The sequence below is a fragment of the Petaurus breviceps genome, unplaced genomic scaffold, assembly GCF_028583685.1.
Source record: "Petaurus breviceps papuanus isolate PSGF00001 unplaced genomic scaffold, PetGlider_PUasm1.0 183, whole genome shotgun sequence".
Lineage (NCBI taxonomy): Eukaryota > Metazoa > Chordata > Mammalia > Diprotodontia > Petauridae > Petaurus > Petaurus breviceps.
In genome coordinates this window covers 15,627,885-15,639,469 of record NW_027185791.1, presented here as the reverse complement: position 1 = coordinate 15,639,469, position 11,585 = coordinate 15,627,885, and the positions used below count along the sequence as shown (strand labels likewise).

The following is an 11,585-nucleotide window of genomic DNA, read 5'->3' as shown; positions in this document are numbered from 1 at the left end:
TAAAAATCCAAACCTACCTGGCATTCAATTCTTGATGTTTACTTGAACTTACTTTCCTAATTTCATGTGCATCCAGACTATATGCTTTGCCCCCAGTCATACAATGTAATCTCAGTGCTCTGTGCCTCTCTTCACACTTTTCTCTATGCCTGGAAGTCTCCCCTTACCTGTTTGCTGAATTCCTACTCATCTTTTAAAAGTCCAACTCAAATACCACCTCCTCTTGGAAACCTTTCTTGATTTTCCTGTCTTCCCACATAAGTAATGACTCCCCTTTGGACTTCATGTAACACTCTCTTTTGTAAACTCCTCAATGCACTTATGATATAATGTGTATCTGACTACTTGTGTTGACATTTTAGCCTTCTGCTAGTCTGTAAACTCCTTCACAGCAAAGGGCACATTTTATCTAAACTTTTACTCTCTCCTAGAGCCTAATACAGTATTTTCTACCTAGCAGGCACTTAAAAAGTATTTATTGTCATATTACTTCATCCATTCTTCCTTGAGGCAAACCAGGCACTGATCTACCACGTCCACTGAGAGGTTCTGGTTGGTGAGAGCAGCTTCGATTTTGTTCAAGATGGTGGGTCCAACTGGCAACAGACAGACAAAGCGAGTGTTAGTGCCGTTGGTGAGAAGGCGTGTGGCTTTCCTTATGAAATATCCCCCTTGCTCAGGAGTCCTACCTCGATCAGTAGTTGCGGGGCCTCCGCTGGTGACCACAAATTCATACTTGCTCAGAGACTGATCTTCGTCACAGGCAGCTGCACAAACACTGGAACAAGTGGCCATGTGGACCTCAACAATGACAGCGAATTCTGTGGCAACAGAAGCCCATTCCCTGCTCAGTCATTTGCTTTTCTCAATGACCCTTTAAAGCCTGTCACACCCTGTCCTCCCATGCTCAGCAGGCTGGGCTGGCACATGAAGGGCTGGGGTGGGTTCTCACACCCACACTTGCCCGCTTCAGGTGGCACACATATAACTTCTGCACCTCAGTTTCCTCATCAGGAAAGTGTGGCTAACAAGGCCTGCACCACATGCCCCCCGGGGTTACTTTGGGGAAAGTGCTTTGTGAGTCCTAATATTTCAGTGCATCTGTGCTATCACCAATGAGGATACGCCCCCTCCCACTTCTCTCCCCCACAAAAACGATGCCGATGGCACCCTTCCGTGCCTTCCTATCCTGTGTGTCTTGTCCATGTCCTCTCATAAGCTGTCTACAGCAGGGGTCTATGCAGTGTGCCAGGTGCCTTCCTCTCAATCTTCACACTACATGAATAACAATAGAATACATGGGCTCTATTTGCCAAGAGTCTTTACAAATCTAATCCAAAGGATTCTGAACTAAAAAGAATGGCGGGAGGGGGGACTGTCCAGTATTTCCCCCCAAATATACTTTACTATAGAGAGTAGACAGAAAGAAAGAAGCGTAGCCGAGACATCTAGAAATTAAAAGGACAGAAAATCCAAGAAAGTCGTGACATCCCATGGTCTGAAACCTTTATACACAAATGCCTGTTTGGTCTCCTACATATCACTGGGGTGTGAGGTTACAAACCAGTGACTGGCCTACTGCTTTAAATGTTTTGGGGGTGGGGTAGAGTGGTGGCATAAGTATTAAGAAGGTATCTTACTCATGTGAGGAAATAAACCATAGGTGGAACATAACAATATTTGAGTAAAGGTCAAAAGGAAGAAAAAAGTGATTTTGTCTTTGGAATAAACTCCATTCAGATCAACCAGACAAAGAGGCTGACAAGATGAAGAGCTTGGGAAGCAGATCCTGAGCCTGGCACTGAGGCATTAGATGGTCATGCTAAGGGACTTCAGTTACCCAGATATTAGCTGGTGTGTTCTCTGCCAAAAGCACAGCAGTTCATGATGGACTGTCTCACTCCAGCAAAAACTCATTCTTGAAAAGGAAGCAACAAGGAGAATATGATTTTCTAAGCTGATTCTCATTAACAGGAAAGAACTGCTTGCTGAGGTAGAAATTAAGGGAATCCACCCTAAAGTTTGTGACAGAGATGAAATCTACTCTAGCAAACCCCCTAGATTTTGATAAAGCTATTTTAAAAGAATTTTAAGGAAAAGTCTGACAGAATTCCATCTGCTAAAATGTTTCAAGGGAGCTCAGGTGGGATGGGAGATACTCAAGAATAAAATTCTGAAGACATAAAAGGAAATGATTCCAAGTAAGAAAAAAAAATGTGATTTGTCTGGAGACTGATGTGAATGAATAAAGGAACTCGCATCAACTGTGGTTTTAAAAAGAAATGCAAAGAAGATGGTAGCAAGGCTAGATTATAGAGGATCAATGTAAGCGCATGGCATGGTCTTGTCCAAATAATGTCAGGAATGCTAACGCCCACAATGAGCCGTTGCTAGGAATGGCAGCTCAAGAGCACAAAAACTGGGGTAAAAGAAAGCAAAGGATCTTTGCTCGTGGAGAGTAGAACTGACAGCAGAGAGAAGGCAGACTTGTTCAATTCCTAATTTGTTTCCGTTTTCTCTGACTGTAAAAGAGAGTAACGTTTAGACTGGAAATAACAGAACAAAAACAACCAGGAGGGACCTAACACCCCAGGTAACAAAGGAGAGAGTGAAAAGAGAAGTTCATTGCCTTGATGAATTCAAGTCACCTGACACAGATAAATTACATCCTTGAGTACTAAAAAAACCTAATAAAGGTGATTACTGACCCACCGTCAGTGACAATTATTTGAAAAATCATAGAAAATGAAGCAGTAACACAAGATTGGAGAAGTGAAAACATTGTCCTAATGTTTTGCAAACTACAGGCCAATGACCTTAACTTCAAATCCTGGGTAACTTCTAGAAAAAATCATGAAAGAGATGGCTGGCAAACAACTGGGTAAGAAAAATGATGATGAGAAAGAACCGGCGGGGCTTCAGCCAGAACTTACCCGAGCTCTGTATGTAGGATGGTATTTGAACATGAGGACTGAGTCCCAGAAAGTTGCATCGATAGGCCTCTTCATACTGGCTACTGTAGGGGATAATTCGCACACAACCTACAGGCAGCATGGTCTAAAGATGGCACAAACAGTAACATGAACAAAACAGCAGCTCTCTGCCAATGCCCTCCTCGTTTCCTCTGTTACCCAAGCCTCACACGCACATTCAGACCAGCTTAAGCCCTTTCCCCTTTGTGAAGTCTTTCCAGAACACTCCAACCCACACTTCCATAGCCCCTGCTCTCTGTACCATTCACCTGGCATTGATTCATGACAATTCAGTTCAGCAGAGAGCTTATATTTATATGATATAAGTCTTGGGTTGTTACCTATCTCAGTTCAGCAGAGAGCTTATATTTATATAAGTCTTGGGTTGTTATCTATCTCTTATATCATTTAACTTTTCATATTTAAGTTTACTTTTCCTTTCCTGACCAAACTGTCAGCTCTTTGAGAGAAGGGACAATGTCATCCTAAGTGTTTCTGTACTTCTGTGATACTGTGATGTACACACAGAAGGCCCTATTCAGCGTGTCCACTGATTTGATTCAAGTCTCAAATTTGTTTTCCATCATCCGATTGCAGAAAGAATCTTTAGGAAATATTCTTTCAGTCTCCTCCTTACAAGAAGGAATCCCTCATCTTCCCATTTCTCAATAATCTCCTGAGAAAAAGATCTAGGATGAAAATAAACCTGAGAAAATTGGGACTCACAAGCAGAACCCCTGGAGAGGTTCAGGAAATTGGTAGAAGCGATCACATCTATGTTATAGTGATCAGCCTTGAAAAGCTAGATTTCTTCCTCTAAAAAAAAGAGGTAACCCAAAACACTACGGTTTCTTTTGTCTTCAATATGAGATTATGAAATACAAAACCTATGCCAGGCATATTAACTGCTGGGTTTTTTCAGAATGTTTTCCTAAAGGCTATGTATAGCCTTACTTTTTTTTTTTTGGAGGGGGTAAGGCACGGCAATTGGGGTTAAGTGACTTGCCCAAGGTCACATAGCTAGTAAGTATGTCACGTGTCTGAGGCTGGATTTTAACTCAGGTCTTCCTGACTGCAGGGCTGGTGCTCTATTCACTGTGCCACCTAGCTAGCCCAGTAGCCTTACTTTAAAAAAAAATTATAGACCTAAATTCCTCTGAAAAATATACAAGGGACTAAAGAAGGCAGACAGAAGAAATCCTGACAAGGTCTTACCCGAAGAACATCAAAAGCTGATTGGACAAGATCCATGTCCTGCCCCTTCCAGATGACCTGGTTTCCCATTAGCACATGCCATGCTAACATACGAAAAGAAGGTGCACCTAAGACCTAAAAAAGAAAGTATAACACTTATTAGATGATTTCAAAATCTTTTCCCCTTCCTCATTAAGTTCATTTTAGCATTCCAGTAACATTCCAATGGGAAGATGCAGAAAGTCAACCAGACCAGGAGCTTCTATTTTGCTGTGTCATCTTGGATAAGACATTCTACCTTTCTGTAAGATGGAGATAAGCTATTCTATTTGTTGAGTCATGAGGATTAAATGAAATAATATACAATGTAAGAAAATTTTTGTGTATTGTTTATGGAACCAAACACTGTTACACTATGAACATGAACGTTCTATCCCCAGATAAGTAGCCCTTAAGAAATCACCATATAGATAGATGGAGACATATATCTATGTATCTGTATCCATATCAATCTATAGTAATAGATAGAAATGGCTGCTTTAAGTTTATAAACCCTGACCCTCCCCCCAAAATTATGGTGCCTCACAGTCACCTAAGAGACATTACTGTAATGTCCTTCAAAAAACTAAAGACTTAAAATACTTTATCAATACTTTTTTTTACATTGCTATTACTTCCCAAATGTGATGCCTCCCCTTTCTCCCTAGAACACTCCCTTGTAATCAAGTACAGGTAACAAAAACACCACACTAGCCATGTCCTACAATATACAGCTCATTCTACATCACTACCTCTCTCCTAAAAAGAGACTGCAGACTTTTATAAGCTAAATGGACCACAGTGACCTAATCCAACTCACTCCTTTTACAGAGAACGAACAGACAAAATCAATGATTTACCCAACCCAAGTCACACAGCTAGTTAATAGCAGACTTGGGACCAGAACCCATATCTCCTGACTCACTACCTGGAAACGCCTTGCAGTCTGCAATTACTCAAACCACCAGAGTAGGTTCACCTGCAGTCAAATGCACGGGGGTGGTTTTGCTGAGCACCAGTTCATTTCACATGCAGGTGGGTCATCTTTGGACGAACCTACTTTTAATCAGTAGTGAGTCCAGTTACATTGAAATGTGGTAAAAGACACATACGTGTGCTAGAGGCAGCATGGTGTAGTAGCAAAAGCTTTCGAATTGGAAAGATCTGGGTTTAAATCCTACCTCTAACTTCAGATGTGTGACCAAGTGAAAGCCAACATGTAAATCTTTTGTGCTACAGTTTTAATGAAACTACTTTCATCAATTCGATTATCTATAAAATAGAAATGATACATCAAATACCTACCACAGATTATTGTGACAATCAAATGAAATAGTGCATAAAAAAAATTTCATTATCCTTAAAACAATCAATGCATGTCAGTTATTCTTACAGAATGGCACCAGTTACTCTCAAACCTTAGACTGTTTACTAACCTTCACTGAGAAAGCAACGTGCCACACGCACAGAACTGGCCTTGAAGCCAAGAAGATCCATGTTCAAGTCTTGTCCCGGCTGCCTCTTGGCTGTGTGACCCTGAGCAACCTCCCAGTGCTCCAAGCAACTTTCTGACCCTCAGCTGCACAGAGAATGCTGACCTGCCTTAACAGAATGATGTTCCACACCTGGGACAAGATTAAATTACTGAAATCACAGGTCCTGTTCCTGTATCTAACAGCACTCCCTGCCATTGAGTTCTCTTTTAGATGTGAGAAACACTGCAGGACTAGTCAGACCTGGGTTCAAGTCACATACTCCTCCCTTATTAGCTATATGAACACATATGACCAACACCTGACCTCTTGGAAGCTTCCCTTTCTTCACCTATAAGACACATACTACAGATAGCGCTTGGCCCAAATCCATCATACTGGAGTCTGTCTGTATTAAACAGCTGTGAGGAAATGAGGAGTCCAAAGGAAATCGTGCTGGACGCACAAGGCAGACAAATCCCAACCCCCTCTGGAAGCAAGCCACGTTTTCCCCAGGTTCAGGATTTGGGCCCTCTCCTGCCCACCTGTCTCATGTGGCGGAGGGACTTGAAGACAGACAGCTTTCGAGGCAGCCAGCTGCCACAGTCAGAGAGCAGAGAGGGAGTGGTTGGGCATTTGGCTAGCTCCCGGCCATCTGTGACTTCAGGCACGGAAAGAGTTCTCTCCTCCTCTTCACCTTCAGAGTTGTCCCAGCCTTCTGATTCTTCCTCTAAGTCTGCCAGACAGACAAGACAGCATGGGAAAAGGTGTTTCCTTGAACTGTTCATTCTACAGAGCTAACAGTCTCAGAACATTTTTTCATATCGTAATTACAAATTAAAATGATTACAGATCAAAAGTTGTTTCCTTAACAGGCTTAAAAACCTATATGGCAGCTGAACCAAGCCTACAGCCAGCAGATAGACTAGGCTACTAAAAATGTTTTAAAAATGAATTTTTGATCCTTTGCTTTTGGATCACCTATATTCCATTATATTCTCCCTCCAAGCCCATCCCAGAGAGCCATCCTTTATAACAAAGAATTTCTGAAAAGAGGAAGGAAAAAAGGAAGTTCAGCAAAATGAACCAATACATCAAAAACATTCTGATGGTGGCTTCATCCCCATGGTGCGCGCCCCCCCGCTCCCCTTCTGCAGAGCACGTCTCTTCTCTCTCCTTCAGGGCCAAGCTCAATCATTATCATTTGTAGTATTCAGCCAGTTGTTTTAGTGCTGTCTCTGTCCTGTTCACACCACTGTAACTGAGGTGAATGCTCTCTTCCCATTTCTGCTTATCTGAGTTTTCCCATGCTTCTTTGTACTCATCATATTCATTATTTCTTATAGCACAGTAATGTTCCATTACACTTACGGGCCACAGTGGCTTAGCTCTTTCTCAACTGATGAACTTCTAAGTTTAAGTGTTTGATACACAAAAAGGGCTTCTGCAATATATATTGCTGAAAATCTCAGGGTTTGTGAAATAGTTATACAGCAAGTTACTGAGTTCATGTTGTCTCCCTAATTCTTCCCTGTCTAGCTGGTTCTATTTTTAACCTGTACTAAATGTTTTTGATGATTTCTGCTCTATCGCAGATCAGCTCAGGAAACTTATCTTTTACCAAAGGAAGGTCAGTCCATGGGAAGAATGGGCTCAAATTCAGAATACATGGTACTGAGGAACATGTGTAGGGAGCAGTGAAGCAAAGCAGTCACTCACAACTCTTGTACTAAGTCCTTTCTCCCTCCATAGAGTCCTGGATGTGACATCTGTGCTGGATAGGTCACTCAGCTGCTAGGCTGGGCTGGCTCCTGGGAATGGTTTGTATCAGTCTGTTCCTCCCCGACAGGAGTAATGAGATGGGGAAAGGGTGCTGATCGGGTTAAGGATTATAGTTATCCAAGGTTAATTCTAATAAGGTTTATACCTTGACAGGGTTCTTTTTTCTTCTTGTCCCATGGATTCAGCTTTATCTGTAGCATATTTCATCTCTTTAGTTTGGTGGGGGGGGGAGTTTCTGAGAGTAAGGGGGGAATGGAGAAAATGTCTAGTTTACCGACTTGTTGGTCATGTGCCATGGGAGACTCCCTTTAAGTATATTTAACTTTGAACCTATTATATCAAAAGACGGCCAATGGAGAATAGTTTGCAAGTTATAACAGATAATTATACCACTGACACAAAAGATTTTAATAAAGACTCTCATAGAAAGTTTGGAGTGTTGATCACTCTAAACAGTAAACTGTCAATTTAGCAGACTAAAAGACTGAGCTGTGATGATAAACCCAACAACTCTGAACTTCTTGCTTTTTAAGAAAAGTCTCTTTATTATGAACTTGACAAATATGAACATTTCCACACACGAAGAAAAAATCATGTGAAATGTTTACTTTCATGTATAGCTCTTTACAAAGCGTATCACAAATACAACACTTCGGTTTCCAAGACATTCTGTTTGTCTTTGTCTTCCTCTGAGCTTCCTTCAGTTTTCTTCTGTATATATTTAAAGTTTCTTTGATGCTGTTTTCTTTTTGGCTGCACCTTCACCAGTAGTCCCTTCATCCTTTCCTAACAGTGTATTTCTCACTTCATTTATTCCATCAAGCTCTCCACTAGAGGCTCCCTTCCACTCAATTTTACTCCTCCTGAATTCAGCCACCTCTGCTTCATTGACTTCTGACATAATATGTTCCACCAAAAATCAAATAATCACCACGAGAAGACTTGGCTAAGTTTCTGACAAATTAAACATTTAGGTTCAAATTTCAAACTTTTAGTTTCCTATTCAACAAGGAGCAGGAAACCTATCTGCAGAGATGAAGTGCTTAGCCAAAGGAAACAGGGAAAGAAGAGGAAGAGTTCCTTTCACTCGAGACTGTCCACAGATGGACATATAGTAGCGAGAGACTTACACCCCCGCTAGAGAAGTAAAAGTAGAAGGGTAAGACTTAAGTATACACAGTAAGACGGGATCCACAGTCCACCTAGAAAGAGCCCTTTGCTAAAACCAGCAACCACAAAGCCTTACTTACCAGCAAGTTTTTCCATCTGAACCAACGTGTCCTCTGTGGGTGCTCCTTCTAGGAGTTTCTCAGTCAGTCTACTACCACAAGCTTTCAGGAGCCTGGAGAAAAGTAATTTCCACCCATTAATGCTACTTAGCTAGTGCTCTCATAGTGCTCAATATAACGTGTTACAGAACTCAGCCAGTGCCCAATACGTAGTGAGTCAGCCATTCAAGAGTCACCACATTCCCTAACATATCATCAAAACCATCATTCACCAGCAGTCTCATGACTTTAGTGGGAACAGTAAGGCCTTGTCATCAAAGGATCATTACCAAGCAAAGGAGGTGTGCAGACATGCCCATAAGTTTTCATCACTTGTCAATGATGTGAGAGAGCGGGCTGCGTTGCCATTCCGCTGGTGTAAGAATGGAGTGAAAGCTGTGTTCATCCGCTGGGCACGCTGTGGGCAGCCGTACTGCTCCGCCTCAAACACCTAAGGAGACACAAATCCTGTTTACTAAGCTAGAAAGACTAGGATTGGCCGGCCCAGTGCAGATCTCATTCATTCTCTCCAGCCTCCTCTGACTGATTTTGGCTAGAGTATTATCTCCCTGTTTGAACACCTGGCATACTCACATAGTTAATAACACACAGCTCAGCATTTATTTGTCCCCTATTTTTTTCTGATGTATGTCATTTTGCATCCTTGATCCCATCCCATCCTGTCTTCTCCAACAGATTGTGTCTAATATCATCCCCACTTTCTCTCTAATCTTCAATGTCTCCTTATCTACTGGTTCCTTCCCTGTAGCCAACAAATATGCACAAGTCTCTTTCATCCTTAAAAACAAAACAAAAAAAAAGCTTCACCAAGAAATGCAAATCAAAACAATCCTGAGGCTTCCCTCCAACAAACTGACAGAGATGGCAAAATCTGAGATTAGTTAACATTAGAGAGGCTGTGGAAAGACAGACATACTATTGCATTGTTGGTGGAGTTGTGAACTGGTCCAACGACTGTGGAAAGCAATATTAAATTTGGCAAAGAAAGCAAAGAAAATGTCCATAGCCTTTGACCCAGAGATTTCATTGCTGGGCATATATTAAAAAGAGGTCAATCAAAAAGAAGACAAAAATAAAAGCCCCATATACACCAAAATATTTATTATGGCAGCCCTTTTTATGGGAGCAAAGAACTAAAAACAAGGTATGAGAAATGACTAGAATATTACCGTGCTGCAATAAATGATGATGTCAGGTACACAAAAACATGGCAAGATTTATATGAACTGTAGCAGACTGGTTTAAGCGGAACTGGGAATACAATATGCGCATGGATTACAACAATGTAAAATAGAAAGAACAAGGCACCTAGTTAGTGCAATGGATAGAGTGCCAGGCCTAGAATTAGGAAGCCTCATCTTCCTGACTTCAAATCTGGCCTCAGACATTTACTAGCTGTATGACCCTGGGCAAGTCATTTAACCCTGTTTGCCTCAGTTTCCTCATCTGTAAAATGAGCTGGAGAAGGAAATGGCAAACCAGTCCTGTAGTTTTGCCAAGAAACCCCCAAATGGGGTCATGAAGAGTCAGACACGCCTGAAAAATGACTGAATAAAACTGAAGCAATAACAAAAGAACTAAAAGTGATGCTTAAAATTATTATGAAAAAGAAATAATAAAAAGTGCCCAGCAGAGAACAAAAGAAAACAAGGAAGGTCAGAAAAGCAGGGAAGCTTTGAAAACACAGCAGTGCAAAATGGAAATTCATGGTTCGATACTGAATCCTCTCTTGATGTTGTGCTTTATACGTGGAAGAGGGTTTTTTCTGTCTCTTTGTATTCAAGTTCAAAATGAACACAAAACTTTCCAAAACTGCAATGACCACACCTGGCCCCGAAGGAGAGAAACGAGAAGCCCCCTCTGACCTTCTGCGCGGATGGCGGTGGGCCACACAACCTCAAACTTTCAGCATGTGCGTTAGTTTGGCGCGACTTTTTCTTTCTTCCTCTCCTTTTATTCTTTATCATAACAGATATGGGATGGGGCTGGGGGAAGACTACAGTGGGAAATGTAAGTGACAGAAGAGCAAAAGACGTCAACAAATGTATAAAGCAAACAAAACAAAGCCTTCACTAGCTCCTGCTGGCTTCCTCCATCTCTTTTCTTCTTCCAGCAGTGCCTTTACTTCTCTAACCCCTGTGCAGTGTGGCTTCTACTGTCAACGTTCACCTGAAACAGCTCTCTCCAAAGTGACCGACTCCTCTCTGCACTGCCAGATCTAACGACTTTTCTCAGTTGTCATCCTCGACCCCTCTGGAGCACTTGCCGCTGCTGATCACGTTCTCCTGGGTACTCCCTTTTCTGGGTTTTCATGACGATTCCCACCTGCTTTTCCTCCTGTCAATCTCACTGCTCTTTCTTGGCTGCCTCTGCCGAATCATCATGCTTGTCATACCCCCTAACTGGAGGTTCGCTCCAAGGCTGTCCTGGGTGTTCTGGCCTCCCTTCACTCTCACTTGGTGCCCTCATCAGCTTACATGGGTTCAATGATCATTTCCGTGCCAATGACTGCCAGACATGTATATGCAGCCCTAGTCTCTCTCCTGAGTCCCATGGTGTAGGCATCACCACTGCCTATTGTACATTTGGAACAGGATGTCCCAGAGGCATCTCAAAGCCAGCATGTCCAAAACAGAATTCATTATCTTTTCTCCAAATCCCACCTCTCTTCCAAACATCCCTATTTCTGCTGAGGTTACGACCATCTCTTAGTCACTAAGGTTTTCAACCTCGGTATCTTCCCTCTCATTCATTTCATGTACCTACTCAGTTGCCACACTCTGCTGTTTCTTTCTCCACTGCCTCTCTTGCATATACACCCTTTTTACTCACACAGC

The 11,585-nt window shown here is 42.1% G+C and overlaps 1 protein-coding gene across 2 annotated transcripts in view; it reads right to left on the bottom strand.

Annotated features, from left to right (window-relative positions):
• FLCN (folliculin) overlaps nucleotides 1–11,585 on the bottom strand; it is a 35,426-nt gene that overhangs the window by 4,395 nt on the left and 19,446 nt on the right. For both annotated transcript variants that reach the window (XM_069087909.1, XM_069087908.1), the window contains 7 exons: nucleotides 9,018–9,178; nucleotides 8,710–8,801; nucleotides 6,223–6,413; nucleotides 4,188–4,301; nucleotides 2,934–3,057; nucleotides 690–821; nucleotides 491–596 (listed from right to left, as the gene is read on the bottom strand). In XM_069087909.1, coding sequence (XP_068944010.1) covers nucleotides 491–596; nucleotides 690–821; nucleotides 2,934–3,057; nucleotides 4,188–4,301; nucleotides 6,223–6,413; nucleotides 8,710–8,801; nucleotides 9,018–9,178 — 920 coding nt within the window. The remainder of the gene's footprint in view (nucleotides 1–490; nucleotides 597–689; nucleotides 822–2,933; nucleotides 3,058–4,187; nucleotides 4,302–6,222; nucleotides 6,414–8,709; nucleotides 8,802–9,017; nucleotides 9,179–11,585) is intronic.